General features: G+C 43.6%; 1 protein-coding gene across 1 annotated transcript in view; it reads right to left on the bottom strand.

Annotated features, from left to right (window-relative positions):
* The window catches only part of LOC126339797 (CCAAT/enhancer-binding protein alpha), a 45,987-nt gene extending 39,129 nt beyond the window's left edge, over positions 1-6,858 (bottom strand). Inside the window, exons 1-2 of the mRNA XM_050001666.1 lie at positions 6,843-6,858; positions 6,634-6,798 (exon numbers count right to left, since the gene is read on the bottom strand). Of these exons, the coding sequence (XP_049857623.1) occupies positions 6,634-6,798; positions 6,843-6,858 (181 nt within the window). The remainder of the gene's footprint in view (positions 1-6,633; positions 6,799-6,842) is intronic.
* Between the last annotated feature and the right edge of the window lie 10,668 nt (positions 6,859-17,526).

The raw sequence follows: 17,526 nt of genomic DNA, 5'->3' as shown, positions 1-17,526 counted from the left end.
CTTCTCTCCTGAATTTTCAGAATATGGGTTCTGTAATAATTCGTACTTCACTCTGTTCTGTGCTTCGCTGGACCAATATCGTGAGAGAAACTTCTCTCTGAAATCTTCGTACGATCGGCATGTCGCTGCAACATTCTGCATGGTTTCTGCGACTTTTCCTGACATGTGTGCACATATAAAGTCTAATTTGTGTGCAAGCGTCCAGTGTTCTGGTAATCCTACTCGGAATTGATCAATAAAAGTTCGTGGATGTAATGAGTTTCCTTCTCGAAAGTGTTGAAATTTTCTGACTGTGAGGAAATGATCGTTGTCGTACTTCGTCATAGTTCCATATGAAATTCGCAATTCTTCGCCACTTTTGTTTCTGATCATTTCTCCCGTCGTTCTTTCCGGTTGTGGTAGATCCATTGGATATTGTCCACTGTAACTTTCGCCTACACTTGCGTAGTATCGTTGGAGTGGTACGCAATAATTTTCTTCCATCGGTTGTGAACGCGTAGCTGAATGCATTGCACTGTACTCTTCGCGACCTAGCTTTCTATTGTCACGTATGTTACTTTCCGCCAGTGATAAGAATCGCAAATACGTAATATTTTCGTTAATTTCTTGTTTTTTCCGGTGCTGTTACAGATACGCATGTGGTTTCAGACTCTGTGCTTGTTCGATCCTGTTCACTACGCTCTTCAATGGTTTGCAACAACTCTGTTCGCAATTTCTGAAATTGTCGCTTCGTTTGCGCTTCTATTTTGACTATGTGGTTATCATATCTTTTCAGCGCTGCTTTTGTGATACGTTTGTGTAACACACTGTTTTCAACAATTTCACGCACTGTACCTGCTGCTTGTCTAGTAATTACGTTTATCTGTTTCTCTAGTTTCTTGATTTCACCCTGCGTGTTGTTACGTAAAGTTTTGATCTAGTCCTCAGTGCCATTACGCAATGTTTGTACGTCCGCTTGTACCTTGTCAATGTCTCTTCTCAATTGATTGTAACCTGTTATTAAGTTTCCTATCACTTCTCGAGATTCTTTTGCCTCGTCTTCAATATGACTTAGGTGTAACTGAATTTTTTTGTTTTGTTCTTTAATCTCACGCATTTGTCTCGTGGTTTCTGCATTCTGAATTTGAATTTGGTTCGCCATGTCTTTATTTTGCCTTGTCATGATTTCCGTAATTTGTTGTAATAATTCTGCCAGATTGGTGGGTCCTATTGCGTTTCCTTCCGACGTCCTACGCTCTGTGTTTTCGCCCAATTGTTGGTTCGCAACCGATTGCATTGAACAGTGCTGTGACACATTACTGCTCGCATTCCTTGTACTCTGTGAAGAGGGAGCTCTGATTACTTGTAGTATGGGTTCTATGTATTCAAGACGCAAGTTAGAATCCTCATCGACTGTCTCTCTACTTTCCTGCTCCTCTGTCGTATGCTGACCTAGGTTTTCTGTGCCTTGACGTACATTATCCTCGTTATGGTGCGTTATCTGTCCTATTTCTCGCGATACTGCATCATCTGTTGTACTGTCCTCTATTCTCTGTCCATTTTTATGCTGGGTCTCTACCTCAATTCGGTCAAGGTCTCGGTCTGCCATTGCTAATCTTTCCGAATCCCTTATTTTATGTTTTAAAAGCAATTCACGAGCCCTACTTCGCGTCAACATGCGCTCATACGATCTCACGCGTTTCATAAACTTTTTGCACACACGACTTGATAAACCATTCACTTACATGTTGGGTCAGAACCAACTTGTCAAAGATGTATCCACCACCTGTGAGCTTGCATTGGAGAGAAAACTTAATTCTAACAATTTTCAAAATTCATAACTTAATTATGCAATTGTCTCTGCTAGAATTCTCCCTTTTTCTTGAATACTTTTACTATCTATCGCTGCAGCTACTTTTTTCGGCTGTGTATAACTTTCTTAAAAAAAAATTTTTACTACGAAAATTTTTCAGCACGATATTTTTCTGACCTAGTTAGGCATGTGGTCGACCTTCGGTCATGGTATTTTACCATCCTGGCAGGGTCCCCATTTTCTAAACATTCATGGTGGTGTCTGTTTGTACTATATCGTGTCTCCCTACCACATTCGCGCAACGACGCTCTGAGTGTGTTTTTTTAGGGAATTGACTAGTTTGAACCTGGGACCTGTTGCTGGTAAGGAGACGCCAGACCACACATGACATGTAGAATTCAGAAGAGTTCAGTGAGACTAGCGATGATATAACCAAATACTAAATGATCTCAGCGTCAGCTCCACTGCACTCCCTGTAAAAGAATCTTAATACTAACTAAATTTAGTGGAAAGGGTTCAAGGCTTTCCTATTTTTAGTTAGCTGGTAAAATAACGTCGAAAAAGCAGTTAAGTATCCCATTGGAAATATTATTCTACTCACAAAACATCGTTTATAAATTGCACTATTGATAAAAGGAAATGTTTTAATACAGGATGGTAAAAACCAACTGCGTTCAACAAAAATGTGAACGAATATTCCCTGAATGGGTTTCCAAGTTCTACAACCGATCGACACTAGTATTACGCAAAAAGGGGGTGTAACAGATGAGACTTCTGCAGTTCTGAGTGAAGCTTTATGCCCTGTTATGCGGCATCGCGTGTGTTCATTACCTTGTCGGTGTTCGTCAGGGGAGCGGCGACCGGCGCAGCAGCCATCCAGCTCGCCGTCTCGGAACTCACTCTCTCCTAACTTCTCCTTACTACAATTTACCGAAGTTGGTGTAGAAAAACTATCTGGCTGTGTTTTCATCTGACCAATCAGGGTCTCAATGTTAACCTTAAGCTCCGCCTACAAAAATTCTGTCTATACAATGAGAAACGTTATACTTTTCGTAGTGGGACAATGTTTTTAAAGTTTTCAACGTAACAGAGACGCGAAAAAGTCTCACGCTAAAACGTGCATCTGGTGTGGTCCTTTTAGCGTTATCGTAAGATCTATACTGTTCTTCTGGAGGGCTCTACCTTTTAACATGGGCTGGGGGGTGGTCCTATTGTAACAGACACGCGAAAAAGTCTCACGCTAAAACTTGCGGGTGGTGAGCCCTAGTGGTTAGCTGGCGACGTGGGTGTCCAGTCCGTCCCTTGTCGTAGGGCCTTCTAGCTTAACACGGTTCTGCTCTCGGCTTCTGTTGTCGTTTCTCCCCTCGGAACTGCGTCGGTCTCACGGTGGGAAGGTACGACATGCATTTAGGCATTCTTGTGTTAGTCTGTGGTATTCCGTTTGCTCACTCGTTACTCGTATTACTTTGGTTAATTTAATGTCATGATTTATTCGGAGCTATGTGACATACTACTGGATTTGCTTATCATGTCAGGGTTTTCATGGAAGGTGTTGGATTTGCCTGACACAGTATACGAGATAATTTTTCATGTTGCATTTCGCAGATTGTAACAATGTCATCGGCTAAAGTCGATTGATGATATCGAACATTCAGTTCATCCCACATTTGGGTTATCCACCTTCTACTTGTAACGTAATGCTGCCATGACATGTAACTGGAAAAAGAAGTTAAACTAAAAGCTGTTCATAGCAAAGCACTGACTGATTCAAGAGACCAGTGACAGTAGTTGTAGCCAGACAATTCACGGGGCTACCATACACTATGTTTATTTCGTAAGCTCCTCAGCCAGCACCTGGCATCAGAGATTAAACAACTGTAGTACCATCATAATCGAAACACAAGCTCTTACTTATGTAGTAGTCTATGGACATATTCGGAAGGCAATAGGTGAAGTCAAAGAGAAACCAAGAGCTAGAGGTGGAATTAAAGTCCGTGATAAGGAAATAGACATGTCGAGATTTGCAGATGATAACACAGTGTTAAGTGTGGAATAATCATAAGCGATGCTGGCCTAGATGGAAACCACGATCAGCTCTTCCTATAACATCAAGATCAATAAAGCTAAAACAAAAGCCTTAGTGATGAGTAGACAAAACTCTGTTGCTCCATGCTCACTTGACAATGGGCATCTGGAGACCGTCGACTCTTTCACCTACCTAGGAAGTAAAATTACGTCAGAAAGAAGATCAAAGAAGGCTGTTGTAAGAAGAGTCTACTAGGCAAAGGTTAATAGTAACAAGAGAAGGAACCTTTTTACCTCCAGCTGCACAGACAAACATCTCTGGAAAGAAAGATGCATAAGGTGTTCGTTGCGTCCAGCTCTTCTCAAATCGTGACACGCAGCTTGTCTAGCCGCGATATCTCTGTGGTGTAATTTGTGGGCTACCTGATTGTGGTACACATTTTTCTTTAGTTTAAGTGTCAAACTTTCTAATCGATTATTTTAGTACGTCTAACTTGTTGGTTAAATGATTACAGAAGCCTCCCTGCGCGTGATTCATCGATAGCGTTTCCAGTTCTTTGGAACTTATTGGTTACTACGTAGCAATATGTTTGCTCTTGTTGCTGCTTCTTTTTGAAATTTCCAGGTGAAAACCTGTTACGCGTCCAGATAGGAAAAATCTCGCAGTCGCACATTAACAACAGCCAGACGTTTTTTATTTCATAAGAATTCTTATTTATTATCGTGAAAAAATAATGGGCTCGCATTACCACAGAAATGGATTGACACTTTATGACCACCCTTTAGTATTACGAAAAAAATTCGCAAACTACTTCACCGTCCGCCTCCGGAAGAAGCCGCCCTGCACTCAGCGCACAATTAAATGTCCTGTTGCGAAGCTAAAGCACTTCTTTCGGACACCCTAATAACGTTTGCTCAAAAATTAACGTTTGTGGCCAATTTTCCCGTCATCAACCACCAAAAGCAATGCTCCTATCTTCTTCCCTGTTATGCTTCTCTACTTCGATCTCTATGTGAGTCACTCCAATTTCTTCGATCTTCAGTAGTTATGTGTTATCACGTTACGGGTTCTCTCCTTCTTCCTCTCCCCTGACTCATGACCTTTGCTGCTAGCGCTAATAATAAACACTATTTCCCCACGATTTCTGTTTATTGTTGTACATATTATGAACGAATATTAACTGTGAATGTGTGTTTTTTAACTTGTACTATTGTGCTGTTTAATTTATAAATGTAGTATAAGATGCTTGTGGTAATATATTTAATGTAAAATATGTAGAATTCTCCGGTGAGATTAGGAAAGGGTTTGATAGCCCCTATGTTGCCACATTAAATAAATCAAGAAATAATAACTACACTACTGGCCATTAAAAATGCTACACCACAAAGATGACGTGCTACAGACGCGAAATTTAACCGACACGAAGAAGATGCTGTGATATGCAAATGTTTAGCTTTTCAGAGCATTCACACCAGGTTGGCGCCGGTGGCGACACCTACAACATGCTGACATGAGGAAAGTTTACAACCGATTTCTCATACACAAACAGTAGTTGACCGGCGTCGCCCGGTGAAACGTTGTTGAGATATCACGTGTAAAGAGGAGAAATGCGTGTCCAACTCTGTTAAAGATAGGATTGTAGCCTATCGCGATTGCGGTTTATCGTATCGCGACATTGCTGCTCGCGTTGGTCGAGATCCAATGAGTGCTAGCAGAATATGGAATTGGTTGGTTCAGGACGGAAATACGGAACGCCATGCTGGATCCCAACCTCCTCGTATCACTAGCAGTCGAGGTGACAGGCATCTTATTATCATGGCTGTAACGGATCGTGCAGCCACGTCCCGATCCCTGAGTCAACAGATGGGGACGTTTGCACGACAACAACCATCCGTATGAACAGTTCGACGACGTTTGCAGCAGCATGGACTATCAGCTCGGAGACCATGGCTGCGGTTACCCTTCACGCTGCATCACACACAGGAGCGCCTGTGATGGTGTACTCAACAACGAACCTGGGTGCACGAATGGCAAAACGTCATTTTTTCGGATGAATCCAGGTTCTGTTTACAGCATCATGCTGGACGCATCCATGTTTGGCGACATCGCGGTGAACGCACATTGGAAGCGTGTATTCGTCATCGCCATACTGGCGTATCACCTGGCGTGATGGTATGGGGTGCCATTGGTTACACGTCTCGGTCACCTCTTGTTAGTATTGACGGCAATTTGAACAGTGGACGTTACATTTCAGATGTGTTACGACCCGTGGCTCTACCATTCATTCGATCCCTGCGAAACCCTACATTTCAGCAAGATAATGCACGTCCGCATGTTTCAGGTCCTGTACGGGCCTTTGTGGATACAGGAAATATTCGACTGCTGCCCTGCCCAGCACATTCTTCAAATCTCTCACCAATTGAAAACGTCTGGTCAATGGTGGCAGAGCAACTGGCTCGTCACAATACGCCAGTCACTACTTCTGATGAACTGTGGCACCGTGTTGAAGCTGCGTGGGCAGCTGTACCTGTACACGCCATCCAAGTTCTGTTTGACTCAATGCCCAGGCGTATGAAGGCCGTTATTAGGGCCAGAGGTGGTTGTTCTGGGCGCAAATTTCTCAGGATCTATGCACCCAAATTGTGTGAAAATGTAACCACATGTCAGTTGTAGTATAATATATCTGTCCAATGAATACCCGTTTATCATCTGCATTTCTTCTTGGTGTAGCAATTTTAATGTCCAGTAGTGTAAGTAAAACTAATGACGCTGAGTAAAAGTAATGTAACGTGAACACAGGTGAATGGGAACAAACCTGTGGCAGGCGCGTGGTCGCGCAGCAGAGGCAGCGGGATGGGCAGCAGAGGGAAGGCCGACCCCAGCGGGGGCGGAAGGAGGGCGGCGGCGGCGGCTGCGGCGGCGGCGGAGGCGGTCGGGGGCAGCAGAGCGCCGGGGAAAGACGCCTGCGACGCCACGTCCCCTGCAAAGATACATCTCCTATAGGCGCTGTTCCTGCTTACGCACTGTAGGACCCGTTCATGTTGGACTTACACAATAGTTTATTTAGACCCTGCATAACTTCTCTATCAACTGAATAGTGGCGACATCCATTGGCAGGTGCCTTCCGGAATACTATTGAGTTTGTCTTCATCTACATCTGCATCTACATCGATACTCTACAAATCACAATTATGTGCTTGGCAGAGGGTTTTTCGAACCACCTTCAAAATTCTCTATTATTCGAATCTCGTATAGCGCGCGGAAAGAATGAACACCTATACCTTTCCGTACAAGCTCTGATTTCCATTATTTTATCTTGGTGATCGTTCCTCCTCATGTAGGTCGGCGTCAACAAAATATTTTCGCATTCGCAGGAGAATATTGGTGATTGCAATTTCGTGAGAAGATTCAGTCGCAACGAAAAACGCCTTTCTTTTAATGATGCCCATCCCAAATCCTGTATCATTTCTGTGACACTCTCACCCATATTTCGCGATAATAAAAAACGTGCTGCCTTTCTTTTAACTCTTTCGATGTACTCCGTCAGTCCTATCTGGTAATGATCCCACACCGCGCAGAAGTATTCTAAAAGAGGACGAACAAGCGTAGTGTAGGCAGTCTCCTTAGTAGACCTGCTACATTTTCTAAGTGTCCTGCCGATAAAACGCAGCCTCTCGGGATTAGTCGAGAGGTCTAAGGCGCTGCAGTCGTGGACTGTGTGGCTGGTCCCGGCGGAGGTTCGAGTCCTCCCTCGGGCATAGGTGTGTGTGTTTGTCCTTAGGATAATTTAGTTTAAGTAGTGTGTAAGCTTAGGGACTGATGACCTTAGCAGTTACGTCCCATAAGATTTCACACACATTTTTTGAATAAAACGCAGTGTTTGGTTAGCCTTCCCCACAACATTTTCTTTGTGTTCCTTCCAATTCAAGTTGTTCGTAATTGTAATACCTAGATATTCTTTGTAGTATTTTCGGTAAACGATTCTTTATTACAATGGCGTCGCCGGAGGTTTGAGTCCTCCTTCGGGCATAGGTGTGTGTATGTGTTGTTCTAAGCATAAGTAAGTTTAAGTTAGTTTGAGTAGTGCGTAAGTCTAGGGACCGATGACCTCAGCAGTTTCGTCCCTTAGAAATTCACACACATTTGAACCTTACAGTGGCGTAATATTGTGCAGCATTGGTTGCTTCAATAGATACAGTATGAGAAAGCAAGCAATATTTCGTTCCACGATGGAAAGTAATCGAATAAAACAGAAATAATATCCGGCGTTCCCCAAGGAAGTGTTGTAAGCCCTTTATTGTTCCTGATCTACATTAACGACATAAGAGACAATCTGACTAGCCTTCTTAGATTGTTTGCAGATGACGCTGTCACTTACCGTTATGTAAAGTCATCAGATAACCAAAAGAATTGGAAAATGATTTAGATAAGATATCTGTATAGTACGAACAGTTGCGGTTGACTCCGAATAAAGAAAAGTGTGAAGTTATCCACACGAGTACCAAACGAAATCCGCTACGTTTCGATTATGCGATAAGTCACACAAATCTGAAGGCTGTAAATTCAACTAAATACTTATGGATTACAATTGCAAATAACCTAAATTGGAACGATCACATAGATAATGTTGTAGGTAGAGCAGACCAAAGACTGCGATTCATTGGCAGAACACTTAGAAGGTGCAAAAGGTCTACTAAAGAGACTGCTTATACCACGTTTATCCGCCCTATTCTGGAGTACTGCTGTGCGGTATGGAATCCGCATCAGGTGGGACTGACGGATGACATCGAAAAAGTGCAAATTATCGCGAAAAAGGGGAGATAGTGCCACAGACATGATACGTGAATTGGAATGACAATCATAAAAAGGTGTTTTCCGTTGCGACGGGCTCTTCTCATAAAATTTCAATCACCAGTTTTCTCCTCAGACTGCAAAAACATTCTGTTGACACCCATCTACATAGGGAGAAATGATCATCATGATAAAATTAGAGAAATCAGGACGCGTACAGGAAAATTTAAGTGCTCTTTTTTTTCTCGCGCACCGTTCGAGAGTGGAACGGTACAGAGACAGCTTGAAGGTGGTTGATTGAATCCTCTGTCAGGCACTTTATTGTGAATAGTAGAGTAATCACGTAGATGTAGACTTGAAAAGTGATTTCAAACTCACAAAAGAAAATTGCGAACGCATTATTCCATATTAAGGCAAGGAATTTACAGGCTGAAGCTTAGGACTGGTATCGTTACCTAGCAGATGCGGATAGTTTTCTTTTTGAGAGGATTAATTTGTATCTGATCATTTTGATATGAATGATAAGGTTAATTATATACCTACTTCGTAAAAATACTTTGATCCTAAGATCTAAAGCTAGATAAGTGCTCCACAGAACTCTTCCAAGAAATGTAATTCTTCCATTCGCCTTCTATGATATTGATTTCACATGATCGACCCATTACATATTGTTTCTTAGTACTTCCCCTAAATACTTACACGATGGGACGTGCTCAAGATGTGCACCACTAATCTTGTAATCAGACACTACACCATTCTTTCCCTGTGTTATAAGCACTAACCTACTACCGTAGTCAGGTTTAACACCTGTGATGCGAGCAACCAGCATCCCATCAGTGCTTCGAAGATGCCTAACGCGCAGGCGACAGTTTTCTGAGATACAGACGGCCATGCTCTGCTCCTCCACCAGGAGGCTAACCAAGTGTCACAAGAGACTCTTCCGCAAAACATGTGACGGTGATAAAAAAAAAGGGCCGGCTGCATCCTGGCGCCTACTGGTATTTTGCACAGTGCATGGAATAGACAAGACCAGTTCTTTCTGTGTGAGTTTTCCTGGGCTAGGCCAATATTCTGCATGGATTCAGCACTCAAGATTTTCATTCAAGAGCTGCCTCCATGATGCAGCTACCGTTCACGTCTCATTTCGCGAGTCCGGAGTCTGTCAGCAATGGAGTTAGAGTTGGCCTCTTCGCCGAAGAAGACGGGAAGTTGTGAGTTAACGAGGTTTGAGGCCTTATTTAAATATATGGCCGAAAGAGTCGCCCTTCAGGAATAGTGAAACGAACTCTGTCGTCTAGGACCGCGTGCCACAACGGACGCAGATTCACCATGCGATGGGGAAAGTCACCGTCGTCTATTGTCCATTGAGGCCTAGGCGCTGTAGTGCGCGAGTGAGACAGACGAGAACCTAAGTCATAGGGTAACCCAGTAGAAGGCGTTTGTGGCCAAGGAGATGTAGCAGTGTTACATATGGCGGATCTAAGATCTGCCATAAAGGGAAACGTTTATGAAAACTATTTAATTACGTAGAAGCAGGGAATGAAGCCACAGTAATTTTAACCTGCTAACCTACATACAGGGTGTTTCAAAAATGACCGGTATATTTGAAACGGCAATAAAAACTAAACGAGCACCGATAGAAATACACCGTTTGTTGCAATATGCTTGGGACAACAGTACATTTTCAAGCGGACTAACTTTCGAAATTACAGTAGTTACAATTTTCAACAGATGGTGCTGCGGTCTGGGAAACTCTATAGTACGATATTTTCCACGTATCCACCATGCGTAGCAATAATATGGCGTAGTCTCTGAATGAAATTACCCGAAACCTTTGACAACGTGCCTGGCGGAATGGCTTCACATGCAGATGAGATGTACTGCTTCAGCTGTTCAATTGTTTCTGGATTCTGGCGGTACACCTGGTCTTTCAAGTGTCCCCACAGAAAGAAGTCACAGGGGTTCTGTCATTCAGGAAATTAAAGACGTCGGCCGTGCGATGTACCGCTGTTGGATCGCCTGCTGCACTAGCTGCACATTGCCCTCTGTGGTTGCCGTACGCAGTCGCCCTACCTTTCCAGCACGTTCATCCGTCACGTTCCCAGTCCGTTGAAATTTTTCAAACAGATCCTTTGTTGTATCGCCTTTCGGTCCTTTGGTTACATTAAACCTCCGTTGAAAACTTCGTCTTGTTGCAACAACGCTGTGTTCTAGGCGGTGGAATTCCAACACCAGAAAAATCCTCTGTTCTAAGGAATAAACCATGTTGTCCACAGCACACTTGCACGTTGTGAACAGCACACGCTTACAGCAGAAAGACGACGTCCAGAATGGCGCACCCACAGACTGCGTTGTCTTCTATATCTTTCACATCACTTGCAGCGCCATCTGTTGTTGAAAATTGTAACTACTGTAATTTCGAAAGTTTGTCCGCCTGAAAATGTACTGTTGTCCCAAGCTTATTGCATCAAACGGTGTATTTCTATAGCTGCCCGTTTAGTTTTTATTGCCGTTTCAAATATACCGGTCATTTTTGAAACACCCTGTAAATTTTCATGGTGATCACAATAAAACTTGAATATTGATCATACTTGTAATAGTTTAGGATTTACTGTTAAAGTGAAACGAACAAGTTTTGTAACAAAGACCTGAATACTAAAACCTGAACGCCTTGGTCGATCTTAAAGAGCGATATATCATATAGGAGCGCATCATTAAAATGAAAAACGTTGTAAATATCAACTCTGTAACTTTATGTGTTTAATAGATATCGTAAATTTAAATTGTCAGTATTTTCAGTTAAACGTCAGATCATCATTTCCTCCACACAAAACACATTGAACTATGACAGCATGACACCTTATTGAATCATTAAGTAATAGAATATTTGTTGTAAAGTTTAGTGCATAATAATTACTTTTCTTCTTTATTTATTTATCAGAAAGCGCATTGGTGCAAGGCTACTGGCCGTGCCATTTAAATCTATGATGGAAATTGTATTGGTTTTATACACTCCTGGAAATTGAAATAAGAACACCGTGAATTCATTGTCCCAGGAAGGGGAAACTTTATTGACACATTCCTGGGGTCAGATACATCACATGATCACACTGACAGAACCACAGGCACATAGACACAGGCAACGGAGCATGCACAATGTCGGCACCAGTACAGTGTATATCCACCTTTCGCAGCAATGCAGGCTGCTATTCTCCCATGGAGGCGATCGTAGAGATGCTGGATGTAGTCCTGTGGAACGGCTTGCCATGCCATTTCCACCTGGCGCTTCAGTTGGACCAGCGTTCGTGCTGGACGTGCAGACAGCGTGAGACGACGCTTCATCCAGTCCCAAACATGCTCAATGGGGGACAGATCCGGAGATCTTGCTGGCCAGGGTAGTTGACTTACACCTTCTAGAGCACGTTGGGTGGCACGGGATACATGCGGACGTGCATTGTGCTGTTGGAACAGCAAGTTCCCTTGCCGGCCTAGGAATGGTAGAACGATGGGTTCGATGACGGTTTGGATGTACCGTGCACTATTCAGCGTCCCCTCGACGATCACCAGAGGTGTACGGCCAGTGAAGGAGATCGCTCCCCACACCATGATGCCGGGTGTTGGCCCTGTGTGCCTCGGTCGTATGCAGTCCTGATTGTGGCGCTCACCTGCACGGCGCCAAACACGCATACGACCATCATTGGCACCAAGGCAGAAGCGACTCTCATCGCTGAAGACGACACGTCTCCATTCGTCCCTCCATTCACGCCTGTCGCGACACCACTGGAGGCGGGCTGCACGATGTTGGGGCGTGAGCGGAAGACGGCCTAACAGTGTGCGGGACCGTAGCCCAGCTTCATGGAGACGGTTGCGAATGGTCCTCGCCGATACCCCAGGAGCAACAGTGTCCCTAATTTGCTGGGAAGTGGCAGTGCGGTCCCCTACGGCACTGCGTAGGATCCTACGGTCTTGGCGTGCATCCGTGCGTCGCTGCGGTCCGGTCCCAGGTCGACGGGCACGTGCACCTTCCGCCGACCACTGGCGACAACATCGAAGTACTGTGGAGACCTCACGCCCCACGTGTTGAGCAATTCGGCGGTACGTCCACCTGGCCTCCCGCATGCCTACTATACACCCTCGCTCAAAGTTCGTCAACTTCACATACGGTTCACGTCCACGCTGTAGCGGCATGCTACCAGTGTTAAAGACTGCGATGGAGCTCCGTATGCCACAACTAACTGGCTGACCCTGACGGCGGCGGTGCACAAATGCTGCGCAGCTAGCGCCATTCGATAGCCAACACCGCGGTTCCTGGTTTGTCCGCTGTGCCGTGCGTGTGATCATTGCTTGTACAGCCCTCTCGCAGTGTCCGGAGCAAGTATGGTGGGTCTGACACACCGGTGTCAATGTGTTCTTTTTTCCATTTCCAGGAGTGTATAAAAGAATTTAACGTTTATTATGTAATGGATATTATTGTTACTTTATTGAGAACTGAAAGTGGTCAAGCTTTGATTATTTAAACATGTTGAAATGTAAAATAATGTAGAATAAGCTGTAGTCAATCAGATGGACGGCTTCAGGAAAGGGAACTGCGCTAGTCAGTTCAGCGAGGATATTAGGCGGGCGGGAAACGTGGCCGGGGACGGGCAGAGGGACAGCACTGGCGCAAAAGAGGACAGTTCAATTCTGGTCTGGACACCACAGGGTACAGTGCTGGTGGAGAAGCGAAAGCGGACAGTCGGGCTTTAGGTAGCTAAGAAGCGAAACGCATTCGAAAATTTCGCGTTGTGTGGTATCGAGGGACTTAAGTCTCTGAGCGGTGAGCAGCCACGCGCCTGTTGTGGACTCTTAACTTTTCACAAAGATAACGAGGCGGGCTATTGAACTTGTGTTTCGCGATGAGATTGTGACTGATCGAACTGCACCAAGTGGATATGCGCTCGAGTGTAACAGTAACTCTAAATACGACCACTTTCGCTGTTAGTTTGCTTTCTGAATAAAAATTATTCGAACCAAATCGCAACTGTGTGGCCTATATTATTTATGGGTCATTAATTTAGTTCCCGATAGTATTGTTACTGTTATTATATGTTATATTAACATTGTATTTTGCAAACTTGCAATCAGACAGGCAATTTAACCAAAGGGTCACAAGTGTCTCATTTAGGGAGTGTAATGCGACACATGCAGTTGAAAACCTAGACGAGTTTGAAGTTTTCAACGGAGGTTTAATGTAACCAAAGGACCGAAAGGCGATACAACAAAGGATCTGTTTGAAAAATTTCAACGGACTGGGAACGTGACGGATGAACGTGCTGGAAAGGTAGGGCGACTGCATACGGCAACCACAGAGGGCAACGCGCAGCTAGTGCAGCAGGTGATCCAACAGCGGTACATCGCACGGCCGACGTCTTTAATTTCCTGAATGACAGAACCCCTGTGACTTCTTTCTGTGGGGACACTTGAAAGACCAGGTGTACCGCCATACTTAGACAATTTTGCTCCCCACAAGCCTTTGACTTTTCTACAATGTGCGTTTAATGAACTTAGTGGCAAACTAACCGGCCTGCAGCCATCGAAGTATTATTGTTCTGTTTCAATATGTGTCTTATATTAAGTTTTGTTTCAATCCACGTCGGAGTAGAATTGCTACTAATATTTGACAAATAAACTTCTTCAATCATTTCTACCTGGATATTTTTGGTGCCGCCATTGGCAGACAGATCACTTACATTTATCCATATTTAAGGAGAGCTGATGTTCATTACACCAAGTGTAAAATATTGCCCAAGTCTTTCTGCAGTTACTTCCGATCGTCAAACGAGGATACTTTCCTGCAGAGTGGATAATCTGTGAACAATCTTACAGTGTTCCTTATCCTATATTACCGATTATTTATATACATTTAAACCATTCGATTTCCTATTACGCTTCATTGGGGCACATCTCATGTTATTTTAGTTTCTGTGGAGGATTCTCTGCTAGTATAACACATCTGGTTCTGTTAATGAAATATTTCTCTGGTTATCAAAGGGATGCGCCCGGACTTCGTTCATCACGTATTTGAGAATAAGATTATTTAGTAACTGCCGGCTGCGGTGGCCGAGCGGTTCTAGGTGCTTCAGTCCGGAACCGCACGACTGCTACGGTCGCAGGTTCGAATCCTGCCTGGGGCATGGATGTGTGCGATGTCCTTAGGTTAGTTAGGTTTAAGTAGTTCTAAGTTCTAGGGGACTGATGACCTCAGATGTTAAGTCCCATAGTGCTCAGAGTCATTTCAACCATTTGAATCATTTAGTAGCTTGTAGCAAACTTTAGACATACTTTCAAACTTTCATGAAACTTTTTCTCGCTGACAAACCCCACAAAATGATGAAAGGGAAATGTTTATAGCTTGCTACATTTTCTTTGTTCATGCAGTAAAACAGCCGCATCAGCCATGGAACTTTTACTTACTGCTGACTGTATTCGGGACAAATTTCGTAGACGGTATCGACATACAAAAATAGATGTACTACAAAAATTGTATCATTGTACGACACATACTTCAGGATATATGACGTCATGAAAATTGAGGTCGTGCAAAACTACCGCATCGTCTGCCACGTTTAAATTTCTTAATTGTTGCTGCTACCTCTTTTCGCAACACATTTTATATACATAAAGTAACCATACATGCTTCTGAAAGTACCTACAAGTTCATATCACTGTACGATAGAGAGTTCAGGAGATATGAAATCATACACATTGAGATGCGTGAAATCAAACCTGCAGGGTGAAATTCGATAAAGATATGGATGAAATATGTGTACAAATACGCATGAAATATATTAAACTATGTCAAATATATGTGAAATGTACGTATTCAGGCAAAGTCGGATCAACAACGCTCCTCCTAGACCCCTGAATCGATTTCAACCAAACTTGGTACACATGTACTTACTATCTGGAAAGGAATACTGCGAGGTTAAGAACCAGCAACCTCCTATAGTGGAGCGGGTGATAACGTAGACAGAGAATGGGGGATAAAGAGATGGGCAGACAACTAGGGAAAAAGAGGACATGGATACAGATATGATGGAGGAGGAGATAGATAGACAGAGAAGACAGTGGAGATGATCAGAGACAGGGAGGAGGAGGGGGAGAGAGGAGGAGTTAGACAGAAGGACGGACGAGGAGGAGAAAAAGGGAGTGAAGCAGAGGTAGAGGAGGCAGGAGGAGATGGAGGATGGTGAGTAGATGAACAGAGGGGGAAGAAACTAATGAACAGAGGGTAGAGCAGCGGATGGACAAAGAGAGTGGGGAGGAGCAGATGGTGAGATGAAGGAAAGAGAAGGAGATGGATAGAGAGAGAGGGAAGAGGGGGTGGGCTAATGGTATTGGAATAAATGTATACCTGGGCAAAGCTGGGTACTCAGCTTGATGGTCTGTAATTCGCACATCGATCTTTACACTTCTTGCGGGCAGGATTTACTTGTGCTCCTTTGCTGTCATAATGGTCTATTCCCTGTTTAAGAACCGCCAGATAACTACGAGCTACAATAGAAGCGTGTTCAATATAAAATCTAACTGGAATTCCGTCAGAGGTTGTTGCTTTGTCCGCTTTAACTAGTCTTAATTATTTTTTAATTGCGAGAGTGCTAATATCGATAACGCTCATTTGTGAGTCTACGCGGAGGAAGATAGTATTCTCTTGCGTAAGTGAGAAATTTAAAATTTCTGCTTTCTGTCTGCTGCCTTCAGTTTCCACACCAGGCTGGTTCACGAGGGATTCAATGGAAGGTTTGGATCCGTTCACAGACTTTACGCATTACCAGGACTTCTCGAGATTTTCTTATGAATCTGTTTGCTCTATTTGTTAAGCAGCGGTAAAATAAGGTAGATTCGTCGACGATGGACACATCTTTCGCTTCATATTGTTAAAGTACTGAAGGTAATGTAGACTGCGACCAATCTCTAATCAACCATTGTATCCTTCGTTCGAGCTAACGAAAAAAAGCCAGCGAATCTAGATGACTTTGTGACTGCAGAAAATAGCTATATTTGTTCATCCGAGAAGCTCAATCTTTACGTGTTAAAACGGTTTTCCGTGTTAGAATAAAAGTGTATGAGACCAAAATTTCTTTGACATTACAACATCTCAATGTACAATTTCATCAACTTAGGTCGCAGAAATAAAATAGTCATCAACACAAAAACTGGACTGAACTGCAAATTGCTTCTACAGTCACGATCGTATTGTTGTGGTGTGCCTTTGCCATACTCTGATCTGTGAGTCGATTTGCACAGTCAGTTATTAAACAGTTTAACGTGGATTATGAACCCCGATGCATGTTTTCTTTTCTTTTTTTTCGTTTCTTTTCTTTGTACAAACGTTAAGCGTTATCAGATAGAGACTCCAAGCTAACTGACAGTCGGTGACTGAGCCCCGAATGTGTCGAGTTGGAAGTCTCGCACTTAACCCGCGAAATAACTAACGCACTCTTTCTGTTTATGTCGTTAAAATGAACCAGGCACTGGAAGAGTAGTTTTTCAAGACAAATCAAACTGAAGAACAACACAACTTATCTCCCTTGACGGAGTGTGTGTGTGTGTGTGTGTGTGTGTGTGTGTGTGTGTGTGTGTGTTGTGTGTGTGTGTGTGTGGGTAGGTGGGTGGGTGGGTGGGTGGGTGAGTAGGTGGGTGTAAGGTAGGGCTCCCAAATTTCGTCAGTTAGTAGATCAAGACCTGTATAATTACTGGAAGCTTGTGGAAAAGGCTGAAAATTGGTGCACGAGGTCTTTTCAAAAAATTCTGGAACATTCGTAATTCCCGCAAATGGAGAGTTGGAGCGAAATACAGTTGGCATCCCTACACCCACCTGTGTTCAATGTGTAACTGCTGGAAGTTTAATTGTTGTTTGTCCGTTTGTTATTGTTTA

This window comes from Schistocerca gregaria, chromosome 1, assembly GCF_023897955.1.
Source record: "Schistocerca gregaria isolate iqSchGreg1 chromosome 1, iqSchGreg1.2, whole genome shotgun sequence".
In the NCBI taxonomy this organism is placed as follows: domain Eukaryota; kingdom Metazoa; phylum Arthropoda; class Insecta; order Orthoptera; family Acrididae; genus Schistocerca; species Schistocerca gregaria.
Note: the sequence above shows the minus strand (reverse complement) of the source record. Positions and strands in the feature narration are given on the sequence as shown.